General features: G+C 41.2%; 3 protein-coding genes across 8 annotated transcripts in view; 2 read left to right on the top strand and 1 right to left on the bottom strand.

The window, feature by feature from the left end:
• lhx6a (LIM homeobox 6a) overlaps positions 1-5,940 on the top strand; it is a 13,871-nt gene extending 7,931 nt beyond the window's left edge. For 2 of the 3 annotated variants that reach the window (XM_069513140.1, XM_020081833.2), the window contains exons 5-9: positions 2,859-3,079; positions 3,439-3,539; positions 3,654-3,749; positions 4,022-4,196; positions 4,316-5,940. In XM_069513140.1, the coding sequence (XP_069369241.1) occupies positions 2,859-3,079; positions 3,439-3,539; positions 3,654-3,749; positions 4,022-4,196; positions 4,316-4,395 (673 nt within the window). In that variant the 3' untranslated portion in view covers positions 4,396-5,940. The remainder of the gene's footprint in view (positions 1-2,858; positions 3,080-3,438; positions 3,540-3,653; positions 3,750-4,021; positions 4,197-4,315) is intronic. The other variant, XR_002202504.2, reaches the window with a different exon arrangement.
• A 704-nt stretch (positions 5,941-6,644) lies between these two features.
• morn5 (MORN repeat containing 5) lies at positions 6,645-17,556 on the bottom strand. Of its 4 annotated transcripts, XM_020082642.2 has the most exons (7): positions 17,416-17,556; positions 17,128-17,293; positions 16,268-16,415; positions 14,885-14,996; positions 14,445-14,576; positions 7,122-7,179; positions 6,645-6,990 (listed from the first exon to the last, which is right to left on the bottom strand). In XM_020082642.2, exons 2-6 carry the CDS (start codon positions 17,172-17,174, stop codon positions 7,166-7,168), a joined length of 453 nt encoding a protein of 150 aa, XP_019938201.1. In that variant the 5' UTR covers positions 17,175-17,293; positions 17,416-17,556; the 3' UTR covers positions 6,645-6,990; positions 7,122-7,165. The 4 variants fall into 4 exon arrangements, with proteins under 4 accessions (XP_019938201.1, XP_019938200.1, XP_069369242.1 ...); XM_020082641.2 differs by lacking the exon at positions 7,122-7,179; XM_069513141.1 differs by lacking the exons at positions 6,645-6,990; positions 7,122-7,179 and adding an exon at positions 12,966-13,170.
• On the top strand, positions 17,260-22,736 carry ndufa8 (NADH:ubiquinone oxidoreductase subunit A8). The gene is made up of 4 exons (XM_020082643.2): positions 17,260-17,660; positions 19,332-19,495; positions 21,356-21,521; positions 22,196-22,736. Exons 1-4 carry the CDS (start codon positions 17,610-17,612, stop codon positions 22,331-22,333), a joined length of 519 nt encoding a protein of 172 aa, XP_019938202.1. The 5' UTR covers positions 17,260-17,609; the 3' UTR covers positions 22,334-22,736.
• Positions 22,737-26,104: the final 3,368 nt, after the last annotated feature.

The raw sequence follows: 26,104 nt of genomic DNA, 5'->3' as shown, positions 1-26,104 counted from the left end.
TAGAGATTAGTGTATTCTCACAGCACATCAGGAATAATCCAAAAAACATGTACCTCCTCAAGCCTCTTCTAGCAGCAGGTGAATTACTCTACAAAAAAAATGTGAAGATTAGGCCAAAGAAGGGGAGCACATAGGAGAGGACTGGGGTATAAGACAGTTTTGCGGTGTGGGATTTTCCCTCTTGTGAGTCATATAGGGGCCATGGGGATTGACATTGCTCCAAAATAAACATCAGGTTTTTTGGTACAAAGACAAAACGAGATAAAAAAAAAAAAAAAAAGACATGGAAGACAGAGGGAGGGGTTTGAGGACATGAAGATGGAGGAGGAGGTTAAAACGAGGGATGATTTGTAGCTTTTCTGGGTTCTGTCTCGGAGCATGAAACTGACAAGCTGTCATGCCGGATTAGCCACAATGTTCCACAATGTTTTCCTCTTTACTGTAGGAACAGGCCGGAATTCTCCATTACAATATGAGACGATACGTACGCGCTTGTACAGGAAGCCACGGAGTCGATTGGTCTCCGGAGCGACTTGATTGTGTTACAAGAGATTTTTTTAATGGTCAAGTTGCACGTCGCTGTGGCAACAGCTTCAGATGTCTACGGCGGCAAATTTCATTTCAAGGTCACTGCGAAGACTTTTTGCCTCGTAGCTCTGCTGCTAATCTGAATTTGATGATCTGTTGTCGTGTGGACGTTGTTGCAATAATTCAAAATAGATTATTGAACCGTGTCAGACAGATCCTAGAACAGTCTGACCTATAAATTTTCTCTACCGTACCACATGCATGGAATTGCCTGGCCAACAAGCTCATGTACACAAGGAGGCGACTGGGCTTGTGAGATGTCAGGGCTATAGTGTGCTTTGATTCCAGATAGAGTGGAGCTGAGTGCACTGATGAGCTGCCAAACCCACTCTCTTGGCAGCCCTCATGCTCTCCTGCAGCCCCGTCATCCTGCTCTCTCCCTGCCATCCACGCTCTTTACTTTGCTATTTAGCTCTCCGCCTCGCCTCTCATCCTGATCCACCAGCTTGTCTCCTTCATAGCTTTCCACTGCTCTGAGTTCAGCTCATGTTTGTGATGCTGTGAGTTTTCTCTTCGGCTGTGTCTGAAATCGCTCACTAATATAGTCCACTATATTATGAGTTCACCATTTTCTATTGGTGTCTGGATGTCCTACTGAGTACTACATACCATCATGCATTGCGCTCGTGGTGGGGAGAGGGCAGCAGGAACAGCCCGACCTGTTGGAAAAATGCCGGCAGAGCATCACAGCATAAAAACTGCAGCAAACAAGTTTATTTCTACTTTTACAAATTGTCATGTAACATTTTTTTTTTTACCTTAAAGTGGAAAATTGTCATTTAAATTTTTTTATAGGTTTGTAGATTTTCCTCTGGCTGATGTTGCTGTGGGAGTAGTGTCTGCCTATACCTCTGCTGAAACATGGTCATACAGAGAAGAAATAGTTTCACTTATTAGTAAAAATCACAGAAATATCCAGGGATTAAATCTTGATTTCTGGGTCAGAGACTGTTCATGAACATTTGAGGAATCTGAGCCAGTTGTAAACTCTAATGTTGGCTGTGCAGTTTGTCATAATGTGCCTGTTTATGCCTCTGGGCCTCAGTTTAACTCCTGAGGTAGCACTTTCTCTGACAGCTCTATAAAACCCTGCCTCCTTCACCAGAATTGGCAGCAGTTGACACCAACAATGGCTCTTAGCCTGTAACCATAAAGCGATTCACTAAACCCACAGTGAGCTCACGAGGCTCAAGTGAGGAGTTTGACCACTTCAGATATTTGGTATGATGTTGTATTAAGATATTTAGATCATTCCCAGTGTGTCTCTATAAAAAAGATCTAGATCTGACTCATTTTTAATAAATCCAATTAAAAAAAACCCCAAAGCTAACCAAGTCATCTGCACTGTGTATTAATCCACAGCTAAAAATAGTCAACATGAACCTCGCACCCTAAAAGTGCAAAGTGGAGCTAAAACTCTCTGGGGACAAATCTAATACAGATGAATGTATTCTCACAGCACATCAGGAATAATCCAAAAAACATGTACCATTGGGTTTGTTTATGACATGGATTCAGAAAAAGGAACATATATATATTTTAGTTTATATGCAAGTCTTTCCTTGCCTAGCGTCTCTCCTCCTGTAACTTCATTTATCTCACGTATCTCCCCCCTGTGTGCCTCTCAACCTCCCCCACCCCCACCCAACCAGAACAGTAAGTCAGGTGGTTTAAGTTTGTATGCTGCCTGATCTCACTGTTGCTATCAGTTACAGCGGGGCGATCTAGAGTGATGTCATCGAAGTCTTTCTTCATCTTCCGCTGTGTGTAAAACCACCCCAGCTTACGTGTGCTGGTTTGTTCCCTGGTGTGTGTGTGTGTGTGTGTGTGTGTGTGTGTGTGTGTGTGTCTGTCTGTGTGTCTGTGTGTCTGTGTTTGTGTGGGAGCATGTGTATATGTCAGGGTCTTCATGCATCAGCCAGGAAATTGCAGGTGTTGGTTTGTTTGCATTCAAGGCTCAGCTTGCAGCCGCAGTCAGGAGTCTTTTCTGAAGGCCACATCCTCCTCCGAGGTTTTCTCCCTCCAACCCACTCGAGTTCTGCCAAAACTCCAAGCTCGAAAACATTCATTTTAAAGTTCAGCTTTCCCAAAATATTGTCAAAGAGAAGGACGCCTGTTCATGTTTAATTCTATGTGTGCACTGTCTGGAAACGGCCCTGAGATAAGATTCAAAATATCATCAACTTTCTCTCATGAAATGTTGCTTTACCTCCTCTTATAATCCCTCGTTCTGCTTCTTTCTGCTGCCTCTCCTCTTCCCTCCCTCACAGTAGGTTTGGTACTAAGTGTGCCCGCTGTGGGCGGCAGATATATGCCAGTGACTGGGTTCGCCGCGCCAGGGGAAACGCATACCACTTGGCTTGTTTTGCGTGCTACTCGTGTAAGAGGCAGCTGTCCACAGGAGAGGAGTTTGGCTTGGTGGAGGAGAAGGTCCTGTGCCGGATCCACTACGACACCATGGTGGAGAACCTCAAACGAGCGGCTGAGAGTGGTGAGTGGTGGTTCTGGGAAAATGTACAGCAATTCTTCTCGGTGGTCGTCCAGATGTTTGCTCAAAAGACTCCTCCCCAAACAGGAATGAATCCAGAAATAAGTAATTTAATTCTATAATGTCTTATTTCTCACATTAAGTAACATTAATATTTATATTACTGTGCTTAGTCTGTTTACTCCTGATTTCTCAGTGGTTCTCATGGATACCCACAGGATTAGTAGGTCATGTTAGACTTTGTTTCCCAAAATCCCCCAAATTGAGGAAAAAATATTGAAGTCCTCTTAGTTTTTTAAATAAACTTTCTTTGGCTGCTTGATCATTAACATCTGACTTGTACCCCACATTGTGTTTTCCAGGCAATGGCATCACATTAGAAGGAGCTGTCCCCACAGAACAAGACAGTCAACCCAAACCGGCCAAAAGGGCACGGACATCCTTCACTGCAGAACAGCTCCAGGTCAGACAGACACATATTGCACCAATACAGAGATTTAAACAAATGTGTTTGACACTATTTGCATCTCATTTAATTATGCTCGATTTGATGCTAGTGTTTTGTCTCGACGTGCAGATCATGCAGGCTCAGTTTGCCCAGGACAACAACCCAGACGCCCAGACGCTACAGAAACTAGCTGATATGACGGGCCTGAGCAGGAGAGTTATCCAGGTCAGTACACAGACGACCACACTCCTCTAGTGCAAATGAATGTCCACATGCTATAGTTTGCCTGGAGCTTAATGTATTGCAATAGAATAATTCAGCAGCATGCAAACGCCTACGATGTGAGCCAACCTTACAATGGTTCAAATGAGAAAAGGTCAAATAATGTTGAAGCATGGAATTAATATCTATATCAATATATTCACACAGCTTTTCCATGTCTTTATTTTATGAAAAAAAATAGCTACATGATGTCTGGTTACATTGCGTCTTCATAGGTGTGGTTTCAAAACTGCAGAGCAAGACACAAAAAGCACACGCCCCAGCACAGTGGGGCTCCACAAGGTCATCCCCAGTCCAGAATACCCTCGTCCCTGTCTGATGAGCTGCATTACTCCCCCTTCGGCAGTCCTGAGCGGGCGCGCATGGTGGCCCTTCATGGGTACATTGACAGTGAGTTGTGCTTTTGCCTTGTGTGATGATGCGTTACGATTTCAGCTTTTTATTTGTTGACCATTTGTGTTTTCTAAGAGTAACTTCTTTTTAAAACCTATTGTTTGTGTTTTCTTCAGGTCATCCCTTCTCTGTCCTGACCTCTCAGAGCCTCCCTCACCAGGCCATGTCGCTGCCCCAGCTTCCCCTCAGCCGCTAGCACTCCACCCTAACCCTCGTGACCCCTGAGCTCCAGGCCACAACCCTCCATCTCGCCATCAGCGTTGTCTGCCTGCCTGACCCGGAGGTCAAGCTTGGAGAAAAGACTAATCTTACACACAGGAGGGGCTCACTCTGTGTCCACCCACTCGGACACAGAAGAGGAAAGCTGAAAAGCGTCTTTTTTTTTCCGTCTCTCTGGGGACAGGAATATCCCACCTGCAGCGAGTCGTCTGACAAAGCATTTATCATTAGCAGGAACTCACAGACTAAATGGTTTACGCCACCAAAAGGACCCATTTTGCTTCAAGTGTACAGCGTCCTACTCTGCTCATCCACCCTCTGACTGGAAGGTGGAGTGAGTTTTGAAAAGGATGAGACTGATCAGGGAAGCAGGACTGATGCCTCTTAAATGAGAGTCAGAATATTGAAGAAAAACAAAGAGAAAGGGGAAAGTTGAGGCGGAACTGTCATTGTGGCCCAAGGCAGACCACATGCGAGGTAAGACTCCTCCCTCTTTTCTCTCTTAAGCAACCATGAAGGAGAAATGTTCATAAAATATCTTCACCATTGAAATATTTCTTTTAGGGATGACTTCGTGATTCTGCATCTCAAAAAACTGCTCCCAGCGACATTTTTGTTAGAATTTTGTTAAAGAATGAAAACATTGTGTGCCTTATCTTTCCCATCATTAAAACTAAACTGTACTTGCAGTAATATTCTAGCCTGTAATAACATTTGGCCTTGTATTAATTTTTTGTGAGTGCATTAAATTGTGAGAATTGAAAATCCTCCATTTAAAATCATAAATGTACTGCAGCATGGCGACTGCCTATAATGAAGGAAAACCACAGAGCACATTATGTTAGGTTGTGTGCTGTTAAATTATTGCTGTGATATTAAAATCAGGAACAAACCGATTTAAGCCACAATTCTTATAATATACAAAATGTTTCTTCAAACTGAAGCAGAAGCAAAGGGAAGTCTGAGATGAGCTTACGAGTCACACTACACATTCCTGCAAAATCAAATATGTTAAAAGTTACATATTTTCATATTTCAGGTGTATTGTCACTAATTTATAATTTTTTTAGTTGTTCGTTCAGCCTCTGTGTGCATGTGTCTTTCGTTCAAAGGAGGGAAATGGAGTATTGGTACATAATGGACAGCATAAAACAGACTGGGTTGTACATAGCTGTGTGTGTGTGTGTACGTGTGTGTGTATGTGTGTGTGTATGTGTGTGTGTACGTGTGTGCGTGCGTGTGTGTGCGTGCGTGCGTGTGTGTGTGTTTGTCGGCAGGGGGAGAGAGAGTGTGCATCTGTATTTTAGTGCCATGACCAATGTGTGAAGAACAGGATCCAACAAGACCTCAATGTCCTTGTATTTATTGAGATGGTAAATCCCTGTAAAGCACTTTTTCCCTCTGAAAATGTTTTTGTTTTTGTTACAAAAACCATGAAATGAAAAGAAACAAAAAGTTTATTTGATAGACTGTGCATCATAAATGTTTTGTGTACTAAAATGCAATAAAATAGAATGTGATACTTTTGTGGGTCATTTCTGAACAGAACTAGTGAAACAATAATTCACCTCCTGAACAACAAAGCAAAGAGAAGAATGTACAATGATTAATATTTCAAATTGCAAAAAAACCCAAACAAATCAAATCAATTCAAACTGTATGAAGCGATTGTATCTTCAAGGTTTCTTTGTGTCATAGTATTATTACCATTATCATATTATTATGTGTACAATTTATTTTTAATGTGCTCGGTGCGTAATGGGAGATAAAATACTTATATGTTACTGTATTTAATTACTGGTGCTATTTTCAAAAACAGTTACTAGTTATTATATTTTTAAGAGTAGTTTCTAATGAGTGCACGATGCAGACCTGTGCATTAACAACAGACATCTTCCATCCTCCTGCTTATATGACAACCCTGACAATTTCATACCTGCAGCATTAAAGTTGTCATTGGTATCACGTGATCCATGGTGATATTTTGAACATTATCTCTATCTGTGACGTGGTGACATTGTCACGATGTTTGTGACTGATATCTTGCATCAGAAATCAAAACAATCCTTTACTTGATGATTCAGTTAGTTTCTGATTCAATGTGTCGTAGACATCCAGTAAACACCCAGTTGAGAAAGAAACAATGGTTGTAAATATTTTATATAATATATACATGGGTTGAAATAACTATGACTAATAAATACTAAACAACTAATCTGGACAAAATTTAAATCAAAGTATATTTTATTCAACTAAGAGACTGTACACACTGTTTTGATCTTATGTTCTCAGTCCTCCGTCTTTACACACCAACACACACACACACACACACACACACTTTGCTTTTCACTCATCTTGTGTGATGCAATACAGACAAATGATCAGTACACTCCCTATAGTTTTTAAATAACTACTAAAGGAAACTGTTACATGCATTGTAGTTGAGAAAGTAATCATTTTATTTCACTGGTCTCTTCAGGTCTGGTTGCAGCAGTTTTTTCAGGATCAGCGCCAACAACCTTGGCCCCAGCTTTCCGACAAGTGTGCACAATCCACCCATGTTCCGAGTCATCTGTTGGGAAGATTTCATTGGAAATTATTAAGATTTTTTGATAGTGGCACTAGATACAAGGTTTAGATCAAAACTAAATTGTTTTTCCAAAACTTTTGACCTTTGTCCAAATAGGAAACAGAAATACAAACCTCAGATTGAAGTGTGAAGGAGGGTGTGCAGCGAGGAGCTGCATTCAGTGCCAGTAGCCTGCATAATTAAACCGCAGGTCATTTTGTGCATGTGTGTGCGAGGCAGTGAAGTGCCATTCAAGTCTGGGGGTAAATTCGTCAAATCAAGAAAACCCAGACAATTAGAAGCAAATAACTTCTCAGAGACACTTCAGACACCAATAAATAATAACCCCCCCCACCCAAAAAATGACGCCAATTTTTTTAAAACCCAAACGACTGCCAGTGGAGCTGAGAATAAAGCAGTTTTTCATTGTTAAAACTGGAATGAGGAGCTAATTGCAGGGGAAGTGAGCTTTCTCTGGAGCGCGTGCAGCTGCATGTACTTGAGCGGCCTGCAGGCCTCACCCCCAGGTTGCAGTGCGCGCGGGGCTCCATTGTACAGAGGAGCAGGTCTGAGGCGCTAACACTGATTGTGCATAATTGCCAGCGATGGGCGTCGACACTAACAGCCACTTCAACTCTAAAACACCCATTCTCCTTCTTCTCCTTCCCTCTTTCTCTTTCTTCCCCTCGGTCCGTCTGTCTTTCTTTCTACCTGCTCTGATCGCCGAGGTCAATTGAACAGATCGGACACGCAGGCAGCTGCCACACCAACATTTCCAACCAAGCTTTTATTGTGGCCCACTTGTGTTAGTGGAAATAAAGGCAGGCAATTATTCACGTCACTGCATCACTTGTCAGACTGACCTCTCTCTGCCACACACCACAACCTCCCTTAATGATAATTAGATTGCATGGGACATTTTCATATTTGCTGTAATTCTGCCCTCTTCAGATTGTGTAGCAGCGTTTATCTCAGGATTTAACTCACACGTAATTGGCACCTTGAGGTTATTCCATGGCACAGGTGGCTGATGTCTTAAGATAATTTCCTGCACTGGGATATTTTTGCGATTTAGTTTCACAGTTTTGGTGATTCACCGCTAACTAACTAGACCAGAATTAGACAGTTAAACAGAAATAAATCAAATTACTGTGTTTTTTTTCTTCTTTTGGCTGGATCATCACCTTCAAATTCAACTAAGTGCAGCACAAACACACACTTGTTTATTAAAGCAGTTTTCTGGTTGATGTCCATCTCGACAGTTACAACCTGCACGGGCGACCTTTACGCAGTGTGCACACAGAGAGAGTGTGTGGAAACGATAATGGCACCTTGTTAAAGTCTGTTTATTTTAATCCTTAAAATACACTCCCAGGGAAAAGTGTTTCCTTCCAGTCTAATGGCAGCGAGGTAAGACACAGACACACACACAGACACAAATGCAGACACAGACACACATCTAAATTACCAAAGGTTTTCTTGATCTGCAAAAGAGATGATGATTCTACTGGATTTGAAAGCCAAATAGAAAAACATGCAGTATTTAATTTACTCAGTATTAGACAGTAGAGCTACAACGCTGTGATGTCATCATGAGACAGACTGAACCTGATCTGCTGACAGTGACAAGGACCTCAACTCAAAGGACACATGTGGTCATATATACTAATTTAAACATGTTTTGTGGTTTCCAAGTGGAAACACTACAGTGAATCAAACGTACCTAAATGTGAAAGCCCAAACAAACATTCATACGTGTAGAAGTCATCTGTCTCCAATTCACTGCAAACAGACAAGACCTCGGCTCGGTGTCTTGAACGCGTCACAGAAAAAAAGCTGCTTTTTTAGGGTTTTCCAGCTTTGAAGTGTAGATACTGATCTCTAATGTTTTTAATCCACCGTCTCAGCTCGCAGGATTAACTTGTGAAACCTATTTTACGGTGAATTTTTTTGTCTCAAAGATGTATGAAAAACGAGAGTTTGAGGAAAGGCAGCATGAGGATATGCTCCCCTCCCCAGGGCCCCCCGGCTGATTTTATCTGTCTGTGAAACACCTCGGCTGGACGGGGACAAAGGGAGGGGCCCGCGGTTTGGTCACCGGAGGTGTTTTCCTTGGCAGTGGAATGTTTTCAGTGCGGAGCTCTTTCTGCGCCGAGTTTCAAAGGGAAGCGGTTATTCCAGAAACAGGAAAGTGCTACAAACAATATGGCAACACATGGCCCCTGCTGGAGCTGCTGCCGCCCCCTGCGCTGCTGCCGAGTGTTGCTGCCCGTTGCCAAGAGAGAAATCCATAACTGTCTGTGTGTCTGTGTTTGTTTGTAGTAACAGAACACACTCAATCAGCCACTGGTGGATATTTGATTGTGCAGATGTGGCCTGTGCATCTTTCCCCTTCATTGCCCTTTAATTACTGTTTTACAGAGTGATGCAAATGTTTTATATCGCACCTCCAACTTCAGCAACAATCTTCAATCAGCAACGACAAATTACAAGTAAAATTACATGTCTGCGGAAGTTCGGAGGAAAAGCCTTTTTGACGAGGATTTACTTGTTTGATTTGTGTTTCAGATTTAACAGTAATCACTTCATTGTGTTGTTGTGTTGACGTATTTAAGCTGGGTTATGACACAGTGAGGTGGCCGTAAGTGGAAGCACATGTTTGCTGAATTGCTGTCATAAAAATGCACAAGAAAATCAAATCATAATTCCAACCTCCTCCATTAAACCCTATTAAAATGTATGAAAGCATTATTTATTTGTTTGTGTTTACGTCAAAATTGTGTTTTTAATTTTCTTAATTTAACAAGCTGCCTTTGATTATTAGCTGTAATTCAGTTTAATTCCGAGGTAAAACTACAACTGATGCTGAGACAAATGTGTTTCACTTGTTTACATGATGCAAAAGTATTTAGCCCACGTGACAAAATGAACATCCTAATAACTATCATCTGCACAAGATCATTTTTTAGAACGAGAAGACAGAGATGGATTAGTCCTCCTGCTCGTCTGCGATTCCATCTGTGAGAGATGAGTTGAAGAGATGAGAAAACTTTGTCATCCTAATGATTAATTACTGTGGAAGTAAAGAGGAGGTGGGAGGAACGTCAGCCAGAAACAAAGTCTGTGATCCATGAATGTTCATCATTCAGCACCTGCACTCACTCATCGCTGACACACACACAAATACACATCAAATCGACGGCTTAGAACTGCTGGATGTGGCTCCGCCTCTCAGGAGTTGTAAACCTACTGAGAAACTATTTACTGGGTTTAAATTTAAAGACTTTAAAGACTTTTTTAGGCCTAAAGTTCAGATTATTGCATTTTAGACAATTTTAGTTTGATATACTTTTTAAGAAACCCTGTATTTAAACTTGGCCTTGCAGAAATAAAGCATGTTTCTGGAAATTAATGGCATCTCTTTTCTCAAATGTAATCAATAAACAAATCTGAGAGCCGTTTTAGTGGAATTTCCTCAAAAAAAAAGAAGAAGACAGGAAACGAAGACCAGCGTCAGTCCAGTGGGTTCACGTGTCAGTTAAGGAAGGCATTTGTCATCATCCACTGGTTACACACACATGGTTTACTTTGCTTGCAGAGTCACGCCCATTAACAGCTCCTCCAACCCATGTAAATGTTTCCTGAAATTTGTGGATGTTTTTGCAGAATTAGCTGAGTGCACCACTTACAATCAGAAACGGTCTAAGTCTGTTACTGTAACATTTGTGTCTGGAGTGCTGTGCATGCCATTCCATTAGAACTGTTTATCCAAAGTGACGTGTACTTGGACAGCAGTCTGGGATGCGGTGGACAAACCACTAACTTTAGAGCAAATGGACTAAACTGACACACCCACCCGAAATTATAAATTTATAAATTATTGAACAAAAAATTTGAAGGAAACATAAAAGGTAATGTAGAAATAGGATCTTTATGTTGTTGGTCAAATGTTTCTGTCATAAACTGTAAATAAAGATGGACGACATGACAGCTCCCAAAGTGAAGCCAAATCATTTTGCTCTCCCCCTGGTGGCTGGCTGCAGTAAATATCATAAACCCCACTTCCTCCATGTTAGTGAGTAAGATAAAATAAGATAAGATAAGATTAGATAAAATAAGATAAGATAAGATAAGATATGATGAGATAAGACAGACTTACATGTTGTCCATCTTTAAATACAGTTTAAGTAATGCCACATATTTGCTCTTTTTGGACACTGAAGGTTTCCTCTAAATAATCCTAACTGACACCCATTTCCTTTATCATCCTTACATTGTCTACACAATGAACCAGAACTCTTGACAGATGCCTCCATAGCAGCTCCTTGACGACAAGAAATCAGCTCAATTCCAAAAATACTCTGCACCTCTTGGGGAATATTAGCAACAGATCCTATTGTTTCACCACTTGGCAATTTTCCAAGACGGCCTGTTTGTCCAAGTTAGCAACGGTTACTACGGAGAGCGGGACCGGGCCGGCCAGTGAGTAAAGTTTAGCCTGTTATTTCCAAGCAATGATATTAAGTTCCACGTGGTAAAACTGGAATCATCTTCATTTTAAAACATTTCCATATGCATACATTTCTGCATTTTTTCTAGATATGAGTCTTTGTCCTCACTGTCTTCACTGGCTCCCTTGTCCTAAACCCACCAGTTCTAGGCAGCACATGCTGAGCTCCTTCCGCTTTCCTTGCCGCAGCAAACTTCCCCACAGGGAGGGTGGGTCTGCCCTGTGTCCCACCATCCTCACTGTCCTCGTCTTGAGGCGGAAGCCATTAGGCAATAAACTCAAAAAGGCCTCACACCCACTCTGACCAATGTGCCTTCACTTTTCCTGGGTTGGAAAATAAATCCAAACAGGATACAGAAGCAGTCTTCTTAAGGATATATGGCAAGATAAGAAGGAAGAACACAGTGGCATGAATATGATATATATGCATGCCACATTTATAGATGTATGAAAGACGCCCGAAGGTGGTCATGACCTGACAGGATCGAGCCAATTCCTGGCTTCTCCTTTTCTTTCTGACAAACAAAGGTATAAAAATCCCCATAAAAATAACTTTAAAAGTGCCCTGAGATAACTTTTATTATCATTTGATGCAATATCAATAGAGCCTGACTGATTTATCAGTTGGCTCAAACAAAAATTGGTCTATATGAGCCTTTCATAGATACAGTGTATATCAGTGTCTGTGTTTAAGTTTGTAGATATGCGCTGATGTAAAAACCTTAATTTTCCTGATAATTCAATGCATAAAAGATGTGCTTTAATGGTTTTATCTTATGTAAAAGTATTTTTTCCTGACTTCAAGCTTTATATATTTGGATGTATTTGTTTTTTTTTGTTATTCATAGGTATTTATAATAAAGTTTATGATTAAACTGTAAAGTATCAAGCCTCACTTACATTTCTTTGTCAGGTTTGATAACCACATATATACATAATATTGGTTTTGGCATATTATTATTGGTTGGGCTCTTACTTGACTTGATTTACACAGACATCGCTCCACACACACACATAAACACGACGAAAAAAACAAGGCACATCAATTAAACTGTTCCTGTTTGACTTTATATTTATCTAAATCAAAACAGAGTCGGAGCATTGTTGGAAAGTGCAGTTCCTCTTCTTTTTCATCTCAACTTCCGAAAAAAAAAATTCTCCTCTTTTGTTCTCTTCCTCCCCGTCTCTCTCCCCATCATTCCACTGATCAATACCAGGACTATAATGATGATGAACAACCCGCATCAAGGAAAAGAATCGGAAAACATATTTTTGTCTTCTTACGCATGCCGATGACATCTGGCGAGGATGTGGATCCTCTCCTCTGTTTCCCCCTGTCTCTTCACATATGTAAATGAGATTTGTGTGCTTGTGGAACTAATCTGTATTATGTTGCAAGTAGTTCATCTGAATACAAATACTCTGCCCAAAATCACATTTCTACCTCGGGGGAGCTGGTGAGTCATAGCTCTGCTCTGTCCAGGGATCATGACTTGACACGTGTATGAATTTGTAAAGTAAGAAGCAATCAAATCGATTTACGTAGAAAATAAAACAGATTCAGGAATCTTCAGATAAAAATCCAGAAAAGGAAGCTGGACTTTATCTTGTTTCTTAAAACACTTGAAGAAAAATACCAGAAATTGTCCGATTTGAATATTTCCTGTCTGCACCTATGAGCAAGAGACCTGATTTTACAAAAACATTCATGCACACAGTTTAAGTTATTATTCAGCACATTAGAGTCTACAGCCATGCTAGCAGCTCTGACCTACTTCCCGACGTTATGTAAAAGCACGGCGGTGAGACATGACGAACAGAGGATGTCAGAAATTGGGAATTTCTATCTGGACAGCTGACAAACTGCATTCACTTCACATCAGGGGTTCCAAAACTGGGCACATGTTCAGCGGAAAAATGTGTCTTGAATTTTCCACTTTTGACAAATAACAAAAAGGAAAAAAAAAAACTTTGTGAATGACTGAAATAGCCTCTTTAAGAAGCATTCTTATCAGATGGCTTGAAGCAGTAATCTTCCATCACAGAATTCAGGGATAATCCATTTAAAAAAGTCACTCCATAGGTTCACTGTTATCAAATCCTTCCCATGTGGCCACGCTGTATGCTGTCACACAAGCAGTTATTGGAATATAGGCAAGGACAGAGGGTCCTGCCTGAAAAAAATTCAATTCAAGAGCTTCACTGTGTCAGAAAGTGGCTTCAGTGGCCTGTTTGGAGAAAAGTTGACTTTGTGAAAAGTTTACACAGAGCTACCATTTTGTACAGTGTGACAAGGCAGCAACAACGACTCCCTCAGTACTAATTTGGCCGACAGCACGGCTTTTAACTCGTGGATCTTCCTGAGGTGTCGGCCTGAGTGGACATTTCCTTCCTTGAATAATACAAGATCATCGACCAACGACTGAAAGAATTACATGAGGCAGAGCGCTCCAACAAACCATTAGCTCCACCATGTAGGCACAGTCTCATGTCCTTTATAACTCTAAAGCCTACAGCATGCTTGTGCTGCAAATTGGAAATATTAGTTAAATCAACATGTGATTATGAAATGATGTTATCCCTGCTTATGATCATTTATGGTAACAAGTGGTGCTGCTTGATTAAATTTCACTATAAATACATTTCACAAAGAGGAATCTGTCGCTGACGTTTGTTGACTTTCTGTTTGGTATAAAACAGAGTGTGCTTAATTTGAAAAGTAAATTTGCTGTTTGCTCTGAGTCTTTCTGATTTACCTTGGCACGGCTGGCTAAGATGCCTGGATATTTCTCAACAGTATCTGAGCCAGTTTGGCAAAGTTAATGTAGAAAAATGTGACTGAACTGAAGAAATGAAAAAACGTGGAAGGTATCCATTATTAATTGGGAAGAATTATTATTATTAGACCAAATAAGTTGTTAAATCTCTAAATGAGTCTCTGTCTCACCTGCATTCCTGAGGAATCTGCCCGTGTAGGAAGTGACGACTCTCGTGGTGGGATCGTAGAAACCGTCCCCACAATCATAGCACAAATCCGGGATTTCACGTGGAGGATGCAGATCAGTTAGCTGAGATTCTCCTGTATGGACAGGGGAGATGTTTTGTAATGGATTTATTTGTCGGCATAATGGTTCAGTGGTTAATGCTGTTACTACGAGATGTTGTGTTCAGATCTCATGGTTTTGACTCTTAATTATCTTTCTTTGTCATAAGAGTTCCATCAAGACATCTTAGGAATCATTGACATTTTTTATATATATATATCTGCTTATAAAAATATCAAGTTTTTTCCTCCTGAATTTAAGAATCAGCCCCCCAAACTTGGTCAGGCTCTAATGTGGGTGTGTTTCTGAGGGAGTCAGCCTCTGACTGAATATAGATTCCAACCTGCAGGTCTTAGTCCACTGCACCTCTCAGAGAAGAAGCGTCTGTCGTAACCATCGCAGTAATCCCAGTCCTGCTCCTCATACTGCAGACCATCAGAAAAGGTCAAAGATCCCTTGGAAGGAAGCACAATGAAAAACACATCATTCATTCGTCATAGACTTTAAAGGGTCAATTCACACAAATTAAGAAAAAAACTTTATTTTACCTCAAGTTGTCTGGTCATGAAGTTTCAGTTTTATGTTCAATGCCAATATATTAAGATATCTTCATCTTCAAACACAATGGAAGTTCAATAGACACAAAACCTCAACAGCAGAAACAATGTCCCTGCTAAATAATACACAGACCTCTTTGTTTGCTTTGTTGGGATTATTTCTTTAGCAGAAAGTGAAATCTGTTGTGAGTGGGGTCTGAAGGTGATCCTGTGTACATGAGACATGGTCTCTGGAAAGATAAGCTGCTGGTGAGGTTGTTTTTTTTAAATGCCACTTTTCAGCGCTTTAAGAACCACACGAGAGTTTAACTTTTCCTCCATTGTCTTTGGGTTGAGGCAGAAATCTTAGAGATGGATATCATAAAAACCTCAGCAGATTAAAACCAAAACTCTATGTGACATGTATCATGCAGGGAAAGTAGAAAAATATGTGTACAACTTGTGTGTGTGTGTGTGTGTGTGTATGTGTGTGTGAAAATGAAAACTGACTTTTATAAATAAACATAATACTCTGTTCAGTAATTGTGTGTATTGAGCACGTACCAATAACATTTTAACTTCAGTGTCAAAATAGGAGATTCTGATTTTAAGTGCATTTTTAAGAGCGAAGTTTGAGATTAACATACAGTGGATCTTAAAGTATTCTTCCTATTTTCCTATAGTAAATATGAAAATACAAACAGCATGTCCAGGATTCTCAACCTCCAGGCGGAGAAGCATTGACAGCAGGAAGCAGTGCATGTTTCAGAACGAGCTATGAGCTACTGGGTATGATTACAGTTTGAATTTCTGCGTTTATTGAATGCTTCAGGTCTGTTTTAAATGGAAGTATAGGTTCTGTCAGGCTGGCATGGATGTAGGTGTGGGGGTAGTCTGGTCCGATGTTAGTCACGGTGCTGGCCTGCTATCATTTCACATGAACCGCAACAGCATTGATGATAATAATTGGAATGATCGCTGTTGTGGCAAAAGGCCGTGAAAGATTGCAGGGAGAGACTCCAGCTTCACACAGGAAGAAGGGAGGGAAACCCAATAACTGCGACAATAGCGGTGAGTGATTGCTAAAAGGGACCAGATGTGATGTCGACTATAACCAATGTGAAACACACAGTCGTGCGTGTGGATGCAGATATTCTGACATTGACATACACACACACATACACACACACCTGTGTAGCTATGCCGTTCTCCCAAGTGGCTTCGTATTTGCTTCCATTTGGAAAGTGCAGCACTCCTTTGCCATGGAACACTCCATCTTTCGTGTCTCCCTCATGCCTGGTCCCTGTGGGGAAGGTGTATTCTCCTTTTCCTTCCATCCTGATGGAGAGAGGAGCAGGTCACCAGTGTGCAACTTTTAGATAACTACAAACTACTGTGTGGTGGCATCCAATCGTGGAGTGTGTCCACAAGACTGCTTGTCATACAATACGCCTGCTCCTTGCTGATGATAACTTCTCAATTTATTTGTCATTGATGCTCCTTTCATCTTATCAGACATTTTTCTTTGAAATCAACCTTTCTGTCAGTGTGAAAAGGTCATTAATAGATCTCAGTTATTCAACAAACTGAAACTTCTTGTTCTCCTGCCATCTCTAAAATGAGTTGCTTTCTTTGGAAGTCACAGGAAAGACTCTCCACAAACTCCATTTTGATAGATTCATCAATGTGAATGGCTCTCAGTAGGGAGCATACCACTGCTAAGGCCCAACAGTCCCTTGAATTGCAAAGATATCAGTCCATCAAATATGCCTGATTTTCTCATCAAGGACCGTGAACACTGACACACTTTTCCATTATGTTACAAACTGTTTCCTCTCATCAGTGTTGTAAATACTGTTACCTCACATGTTTCTTTCTCTGAGCTTTTTAACGTTTGTTTCCCCTGTTAATGTTTTTTTGTTGGTAGTGTTTCTCTTGTTGAGGAGTTAAAGACAGATGATGCCATACCTTGTTTAATCCTGTGAGACAAATTGATTGATTCATTAATCCATCGATCAATGAGGGTTAATACACAGTTGCGTGTATTTACCTGCCATTTTTCGTGGTTCCTGTGTAGCTGCCTCCTGTGGCCTCCATTAATAATCCGTCGTCCTCTCAATCAAAATCACGAACGACTTCGAGACAGCTCAACGCTGGTGGAGGCCGTTACCGTGGCAACAGTCTGTGGCAACAGCTTGTGAGGATCCCGGAAGTTCCTGGTGAAAGTGTTCCGCAAAACAAAGCACCAGTGTTAAAGCCTGTTTAAAATAGATATAAAATAAAAGCCAACAAAAAAACAACATAACAAATTCAATTAATCTAAATTCTTCTTCTTTACAGTATCGAAGGCGGGCGGTTGTTGTCGCGCCCTCTGCGACGTCATCAGAGCGCGCTTCCCGGCCGCCAGCAGCAGCGCTGTTAAACCGGACTGACCTTCCTCTGCGCGGCCTCGTCGCTCGTCCCGGAGCCTGACGAGGACCTTGAATGTTCTTCAGCGGTTCTGTTCTTCTGTAGATTTGTATTTCTTCAGCCATGCCAACAGTGCAGGAGATCCCCACAGCGCAGGAGCTGAGTGTGGACGAGGTGAGCAGCGGCTGTTGTTGAGCTTGAGCGGAAACTAGTAAAGACAGCTAAAGGCAGGGTAGCTAACTAGCATGCTAACTGCTAGCTGCCACCGGGTTCAAGATATCCTCAATGGCTGCAAACTCTGAAGTAGTCAGATGATTTGTTTTGATGAGAGACCAGCCAGGGAGTATTTGTGAATGCAACCGGAGCTGGAGAACATTCGGGCATCTCTGTGAAAGCCCCCACGGCTACATTAAGAATGTAAAGGAAATCAAAGTGTGTTTTCATTACGGTGTTATTGCATTCATCCTAAACTTTGTCTCCTCAGGGTTTTATAGTTCACACGACCTCTGTATTTCACCGCTGTGTTCATGGTCACTTTACATGGACCCAAAACAAACCGTGTGTCAGCAGCAGTGGTATTTAAACTTGTCCTTGGAAGTCAGGTCAAGTGTTTTTGATTTCAATAAATGATCCATCACACGAATTCTGTGCTGGGGGTAGTTTTTAAAGTGAGACATATAAAGTACAGACATGTTTGAAGAATTGTATTGTCGTGGCAGGTACTTCTACTCACTGTTGTTGTATTCTCTGTTCCCTGTTGCCCAAGGTCTTTCGCCTGTAGACAAGGATTATTATGAAGTATGCTTTATCGTCTGTGATATAAGAAAGTAAATACATGTTGGAAAGTTAAGTGACGGCATCTTCCTCTCTGGTGTGTGGATTATTTAAGCTCAATTCTTATGTGTACTACATATATATATACAATTAATGTCCTTATTATATGAAAGCTAACATCTTTATTTTCTGAAAACATACTGTGTTCCTCCTGCATCAATGTTTACTAAAGTCCTGTTCCTGTGAAGCTCACACAGAAGAGATCAACTTCCATTCTTCACATAGGAGATGGTGTATTTTTGTTACAGGACTTGTTGATCCCTCTCAAAACAGAGTGTTTATTGCTGTGAACATAAAGGCCGTTCTCTGTTGTGAGATAAAGTAAAAGTTCCGTCTTATTTTGTACCTTGACACAGTCACACTACTTTTTTTTTTTTTTTTTACAGAGAAGACTGATTTTCAGTTGTTAGCTTTCTGTGAGTTCTCATTGATTCTAATTACAATCAAACAAGTCAAAGAGGTGAAACATGAAGGAAACAAGTTGTAGCTCTGAGACAGCTGTGAGTATATGTATGCATGTTAGTGAATTGGTACATGTAAAGCACAATCAGAAGCAGTCTGTCTGTGGTGACACACTCAGAATGTCGGGTACGTAGAGTAGGCAGGTGTGGAAAACGGCCTGCCTGACCGTTGTGGGAAGATGTGCAGCTAAAGTGGAGACAACTGATGTTGTACTGAGTTCTGCCCACTTGCTTAGAACTCAAGACACTGTGTGGACAGTAAAACATGATTTTTGATCTCTATGGTCCGACAGCTCTACAGTGAAGCAACAGTGTATATTTTTTATTTTGAGTAAAAAAGTTTGGGTCATTGTGAAACTGTAGGGTGACAAATTAAATTGAGTCCATTTATTATTAACAAAAAGTTTTCTTCATGATCAATCATTTTCCAAAAGATGGTCAATATTTTGAGAGCAATGTCAATTTACTAACACAGCTATATGTCTCAGCAAATTTACTATTAAGTTATAAATTTACAGCCACTTTCATTGATTATTTTTTTGTCCATCAGATCAATGTGTCGTCTGCAGTGCTGAAGGCTGCTGCCCACCACTATGGCTCCCAGTGTGACAAACCCAACAAGGAGTTCATGCTCTGTCGCTGGGAGGAGAAGGATCCCAAGAGGTGTCTGGAAGAAGGCAGGAAAGTCAACGAGTGTGCACTCAACTTCTTCAGGTAACACACACCCACACAGAGAGACAATTACAGAAACCCTCCTCTAGGGAGGTTTACACATTGTTCATTTTCCGATAGACTCAGAAACAGTTGTTGATTCAGATATGTGGGGAACCGTGAAGAGGCAAGAAATCTGTAAGTAAGCAAGAGTGAGAACTGTTTAATGCAGAATATTTCTTGCAGACAGCCACACTGATTTCATCTGCAAAAATAAGCAGTGTGCTTGTGGTCAGAGAGCGATTTTAAGATGTGGCTGAACTCTGGAGCCAGCTAAAGAGTCCATGTTAAACAGTGGTCAGGAGATTTGTGGTCAACAGTTTTTGCATTTCTTCATCTGTTGGACACGTGGGCAGAATATGTTCTTTGAAGTCCTAAATATTGGTGTTGAATTGCTGTTGTTCCTGTTCTGCAACGTATCCTGCAAATAAGCTTTCAATATCATCTGCTTCTACTGAGAACACTGAGCCATGAGTGGTTAGCTGTACAAGATGTCTACTATTTTCCTAATTGCCTGTATGTCTCATATTTAAGAAATTGAAGGTAAAATTGGAAATATGTTGTTCCTCATATTCCAAAGTGTTTCTTAAAGGAAGGAAAGATGAGTGATTAATTTGCAGCTGTCTCAATTTAAAACAAAATGTGAATGCAAAGAAAACTCCAATGCACTTAGAGGACAGAGCAAAGTCAAATAAGGTAAAGACATGTTTCTCACATGAACATAAGAATAAATCCCTGCACAGTGAGGTAGTGCTCTCTGCAGATCTTAACTTAAAGAAAGTAAAAATACATACAGTAGGTTTTTGGTCAAAGTTTCCTTAGTTGTTGCCAAATGTCTGAAAAGTTTTTTTGATTATGTAAGTGTACTTTGTCACAGATCTAATTCCACAGCTGGTTGTGTTTTTGGGTCATCTGGATTATTTTATCAAGTCAGTGGTTATTCCAGCAAAGGTATTTTTCTTGTTATTATTATAGTTCATTTTATTTTAATTCGATTTAACAGTAATTCAACAGAATTAACATTTTTCTCTAAATTTTTATGAATATATTTGATAAGTCAGTCTTAACCACAGATGCTTAAATTGAAATGAATTTTTCATTTGCAGTTTCCATGCAGATGTCTTTATAAAATGACCAGTAGAAAAAAATGAATGCTAATTTCATAACCTGTTTGAATTGTTCACCGAGCCTGTTGTGTCTTTAAAAGTGCCACTGGGGGCTATTTGAGGAAGTGGTCTGGGGTTTTTCACTCTTAAATACTATGTCTGTGTTTACTGAAAGTTTTAAACAAGCTCCGTTTATACTGATTTTCCTCCAGTAGGTGTTTTTGTGTCTCAAACAAATTGTGTGTTTCATTGTCAGAAAAAACAAAACACAATAAAACGCATGACTTCAAAATCATAAGAAGAAACAAAACAAAGAGACTTTCTAAGCCCAGACATAAAGTCAGAGTTGTTGTGAAAGAACCTGAAGATGTAATTATTATAATGAGGAAAGGTTTGAGGAAAAAGCTGTAATTGCACCTGGGACCTGGTTTGATTCTTTGGTCCTTTAGTAACTGCCAGACACCCCGAGGTGCACTTCGTTCACATAACCAGGCCAGATTATTGTTGTTATGGAAACCTTCACGATGAAATCAGATTTTTTTCAGTAGTGGACACATTTATAAACCACAATTGAAGAAAAATTACTGATTTGGTTTGAAGTCATTAAGCTTTTAACCTGGATATCCTCTCCCACATCTTCCTTTACATGTCAGTCACTCCAATCATCATATTTCTCAAAGATATTTTTGTATTCTCGAGGAAGAGTTCCTGCTCATATTTGACTTTGATTTAAATCTGTTTACAATGTTCCTCGTAGGCAAATCAAGGGTAACTGTGCCGAGTCATTCACGGAATACTGGACCTGTCTGGATTATTCAAACATGGCGGAACTGCGTCACTGCCGTAAGCAACAGCAAGCCTTCGACAGCTGCGTCCTCGATAAGCTGGGGTGGGAGAGACCTGATCTTGGAGACCTGTCTAAGGTGAGGATTGTGAAGGACTGCACAGCTGATTAGAGCTCTGTTCTTGCCAGTCATGGGCTATGCAAGAGCCTCTGATTGCATCTGCTTAGTGGTCTCACTTAGTTTAGAGCAGGAAAATCATGTATTACTGCTTTTCATTGTGAGGTTTTCTCCTATTCATTAAATAGCCATTTTTAAGGGGTTTTACATGACTGGCAGGCATTAATTAGGCAGCAATTAAAAGATCACAAACTGATCCTGACGGTAGATCTTTTGACATTTCTTTCTTTTTGTGAACTTTCTATTCACGAATCTGTGAATGGCTCTAATCAACCTTCTGGCCATTTTGCACGTTCCAGGCAGAGTCATTGTTCATGGAATCAAATCACATGAGCAGGGAAACAACAGAAATCTGAATAATGGTCAGGTTGGCCTTCAACACTCACTGGCTGAGTTTCTCAGGCTTCTCTGATTGGAGAGAGTTCACCAGAAAAGAGTGATGTAATCAAGTGGATATTAATAGTGTGTAATTGTGAATTGAGACCCAACCTGTGGATCATTTCACTGATCATCAAAGGTCACACTCCAGCTTGACGCACTGCACTAGTTGTATTGGGTTTCAGGGTTTTTAATACATTGCATCACTAAAGCTGAGCGTGTTCAAACTAACGTCCTGTGTTTACTTTTCTTCGTAGGTGACCAAAGTGTCGACCCCGCGGGCCATCCCTGAGAACCCGTACCACTCTAGACCGCGTCCCGAGCCCAACCCAGTCATCGAGGGCAAGCTGGAACCTTCCAAACATGGCAGCAGGTTATTCTTCTGGAGCTGGTGAGGCAGCACCAGAAAAAGTCAGTCACCTTCCAAAGCCATGGGCTCTGTCCAAATTCTGCTGGACTACATGTGACCACTGATACATCTGTGTTTTAAAAGAAAGTTTAAATCTCCCAGGTTCAGACACAAACATTAAAGATGCTGGTTTTTGGCACATTTATGTTGGTGATGTCTGAAAGTGGATTTTGGACAGAGCTCATGTCCTAACAGTGTCTCCAGCAGTGATACTGAACCTCCAGCATCCTCACAGAGTTTGATAAAGGAAGGATGGATGGATGATTGTGTGAAAAAAGTCCATGAATCCATACAGCTTTCCTGACCACATATGTAAATGTAATGAGTGAACAAATGCAACATGCTGTTATTGTTGTCAACTAATAAAATACAGAAATTATATTACTGGATTTTACTGGACTATTCTTTTTTTAAGGTGTTACCATTAAGACAAGATTAAAAGCTTTAAACATTTCATGACAGCTTAATGTTACCAGACACGCTTTCTTTGATATTGGCAAATTGCAGGCTACGCCACCTTGTTTGGACATCTGTGTTTTGTCAGTAGTGTGTGTTGTCAGACTGATGGAGGCTGAGGTTGAAGGTCAAGGCTCAGGGTCACTACCTGCAGCCAGAGAGAGCTGCCTCTGCTTCCTCCTTTTCTCCCAGCTCACTTCCTGCCTCTGACCTGGGCTGGAAGAAGGCTGCAGGAGTCATTTCAAAGATGCACAGCGAAAATACATTATTGCTGCCAGCACACGTGTGCATGCACACGTCTACTCGTGACCTTGAATGGAAGGAGACTAGAAGCCAATTCACAGACGTGTTCGCTTGTATATGAGACTGTGCCAATACTCAAACACACACACACACACACACACACACAGGGATATTGTCTAAGATCAGAGATGAACTATATTGTCCTGAGGGCGAATCTGCTGCATACAAGTTCACATAAAAGCTTTGTTTAGGCATCATATCTAATCTGTTCTCATAGAATTGGTGATTTGCATCGCTCTACCACAGACGTCAGGCAGTTTGAGTCCATAACCCCCGCCATGTGGTTGATCTCTATGGGGACCAATAACATTTGACAGCTTTCTCATACTCAAAAGCTGAGATGTGGCCCTGGGGTGTTTGCATATGATGCAAGTGTCTCATTTCAGTGCATGAAAACACAGGGACTTAACCTTTAAAGGGAGGTCAACAGCTCTCAGCTGACGGTCACTGTGATTTTCCTCAGAAGATGTAAAAATACACTTAAACCCTTTTTTGTTTTTGCTTATTTTAGATGGAGTTTCTGATATCATGCTTGCAGACTGTGTTTTATGACGACATGTTTTCAACTCTTTCCCACAGGTTTCTTTTTTAAATTCCCAAGTTCAGCAGTGCCCAGTCACACCTCATTGCCAAAAACAACCTTATATTTTCATTATGTACAGTAGCTGCGTGTTTATATCCAGACAGGAGTGTGCCTGTCTCTGGGTTTCTATAGTGCGTCACTGACAGTAGTTGCAGAAATCCCCTCACAAGGTGTGGTCTGGACCTGCGGCTTGCACAGGAAACGTCTGACAGACCCTCTCCTGACCTGTACACCGGGACAAAGGGAGGAGGGAGGAAGGGATTTAAAGAGAGAAGGTGTGGACAGAGGGAAACACAGAAGAGGAAAGGGAGTGAAAGGAGGTGGCAAATAAGAAAACAGTCCAGGAGGTAGAAGAGGGGAGATGAATGAAAGAGGAGAAGAAGTAGCAGTTAAGTGGGAGATAAGGAATTAAGGGACATGAAGGTAGAAGTGAGACCCAGAGAGGGCAAGGCGGGGGAACGCTTTGAAAGCACAGACGGAGTGGGGGCTCGGAGTTCATTCGGTGGCTGGCGGTGAGGCCCTAGGGCTCGTGGCAGACCTGTCTCCATGCGACTTGCAGGAAGCAGAGGGTCATCGTTGTTTGACACGGCACCGCCACAGGAAACGGGCTCTGGCACAGGAAAGAAATACAATACAGGGCTTTCACAAAGCTACAGCCCGCCTGGGAGCCCCGACGCGCTAAAATACTCAAACACCCGCGCTTGTTCATACACACACGACTGTCAAGATCCTCATTGTTCAGTGTCAGGTTCGACATAATAAAATGAATGTTTGAAGAAGTGATGGCCACAATTTTTTTTACTTTCAGAAGTCAGTTATTTTGTAGAGTTTTGTTGAACTCATCCCTCCATCAAGGCCCAACTCTCCTCTTGATCTTTTTCATAAAGATCCATCAATTAATCCTTGGGGAAATGAGTGAAAATGTAAAAAAAACAAATACTAAATGTTTCTAACAATGTTCAAACTTCTCGTTATTGTTTTGATTGAGAGACCTCTAACAGCTGAAGTTACATATATGTTTGAAGAAAGAGATAAAAAATGTTTTTCCAGTTCTGCACCAAAATTGACTGAGTTCTCTCTTGCCTCACGTCTCATCCTTCCACTGAGTTTCATGAAAATCAGTTTTATGCATAATCCTGCTGACAAACAAACGGGTGAAAACATAACCTCCTTTTTGCAGCTAACCCACATTAAATGTACGTGTTCTGAATGACATTATCAATGCATTGCTTCTGTACCGCTACAGTACATTTCTCTTCTGTGAGACGCCGGCTGCATCCCTACCATTAAGACCCATGAACATGTGGGTGCACTTGATTTTTAAAAACTAAAAAATGCAGTTGTTTGATTTGTTTGTGTTGCTGATCCTTTCTGGCCACTTCACCCTGTGATCTCTCAGACTGCACATGTGGCTGAGTGCTGCTTTCATGTCTCATCTCTTCATACTGCACGCGGAGGCTTTGAACCGACATGCAGGTCGCTGTATGTTTTAATGCGCGGCCACCGGGCCACAAGTACAGCCACCACATCCGCGACCAGCATTCATGGATAATCTGAGAGCTTCAAAAGAGGGGAGCACACACAGAAGCTCGTGTTCACTTACACTATGCTGTTGTTTTTAATGTCTGTTGTCAGAGAGGAGTGATGCCGGCACCGCTACACGAGACGGAGCATATAAATGTGCACCTTGATTCAGCTTTGGTGAGCACTTAGATGTGAAAGTCCAACAGTTGTGGCTGTTTCAAGGTCCTGAAAACTGAAATAAAGAAAGCCGCTATACTAACTGATGTGAGTGGATGGGACAAATATAGTTCTTTAAAATAACAGTTAAATTGTTTGTTTAGTGGGAGACTCAGAGTTAATTCAGTCTCTAAGTCACACAACTCCCAAGACTTAATTTGTGAGAATGGGCCTGGGAACAAACCCACTGTGTGCCAGAGTCAGAGATGTTGTGGATAATGAAAAAAAATATAACATGCAGATGATCCGACCAGGAACTCGTCTGCTCAGGACATCCACACCAGTGTGGCACCAAAACAATGAGCTGCAAGATGCTTCACAAGACATGGACAAACTGTAGAGTCAGGTCAGGATTTAGTGTGGGTCACTAGTGAAGACACACTGTTATGATACAGATATAGATTATAGCCACTTCTACACTTCTACAGTTATTTGCATTTGCTTTGTATTCAATCCTCTTAACCCTTCCTCACACAAACAACATATTCACATAGCAGATGGGAGTAAGTGCTCTGCTTACAGGGAATTTATCCAAATTCTGTTAAAGATCACACACACACACACACACACACACACACAGAGAGAGAGAGAGAGACAGACAGAGCCTTTTACATTCCAGTCAGACACGCTTCACAGCCGCTCTTTCATGCCGCAGTTTCGCCAAACGCCTCTGAA

The sequence above is a fragment of the Paralichthys olivaceus genome, chromosome 18, assembly GCF_024713975.1.
Source record: "Paralichthys olivaceus isolate ysfri-2021 chromosome 18, ASM2471397v2, whole genome shotgun sequence".
NCBI classification, from domain to species: domain Eukaryota; kingdom Metazoa; phylum Chordata; class Actinopteri; order Pleuronectiformes; family Paralichthyidae; genus Paralichthys; species Paralichthys olivaceus.
The sequence above is the reverse complement of the archived record's forward strand: the minus strand, read 5'-3'. Positions and strand labels throughout refer to the sequence as shown.

Excerpts from the sequence above, each read along its gene's own strand:
- ndufa8 (XM_020082643.2), top strand. The coding sequence starts at position 17,610 with ATGCCAACAGTGCAGGAGATCCCCACAGCGCAGGAGCTGAGTGTGGAC. Across the intron at positions 17,661-19,331 it reads AGGAGCTGAGTGTGGACGAG|ATCAATGTGTCGTCTGCAGT; the intron begins GTGAGCAGCGGC and ends TTTGTCCATCAG. Across the intron at positions 21,522-22,195 it reads ATCTTGGAGACCTGTCTAAG|GTGACCAAAGTGTCGACCCC; the intron begins GTGAGGATTGTG and ends TTTTCTTCGTAG.
- morn5 (XM_020082641.2), bottom strand. The coding sequence starts at position 17,174 with ATGGAGGCCACAGGAGGCAGCTACACAGGAACCACGAAAAATGGCAG. Across the intron at positions 16,416-17,127 it reads GGAACCACGAAAAATGGCAG|GATGGAAGGAAAAGGAGAAT; the intron begins GTAAATACACGC and ends TCTCTCCATCAG. Across the intron at positions 14,997-16,267 it reads AGAACGGCATAGCTACACAG|GGATCTTTGACCTTTTCTGA; the intron begins GTGTGTGTGTAT and ends CTTCCTTCCAAG.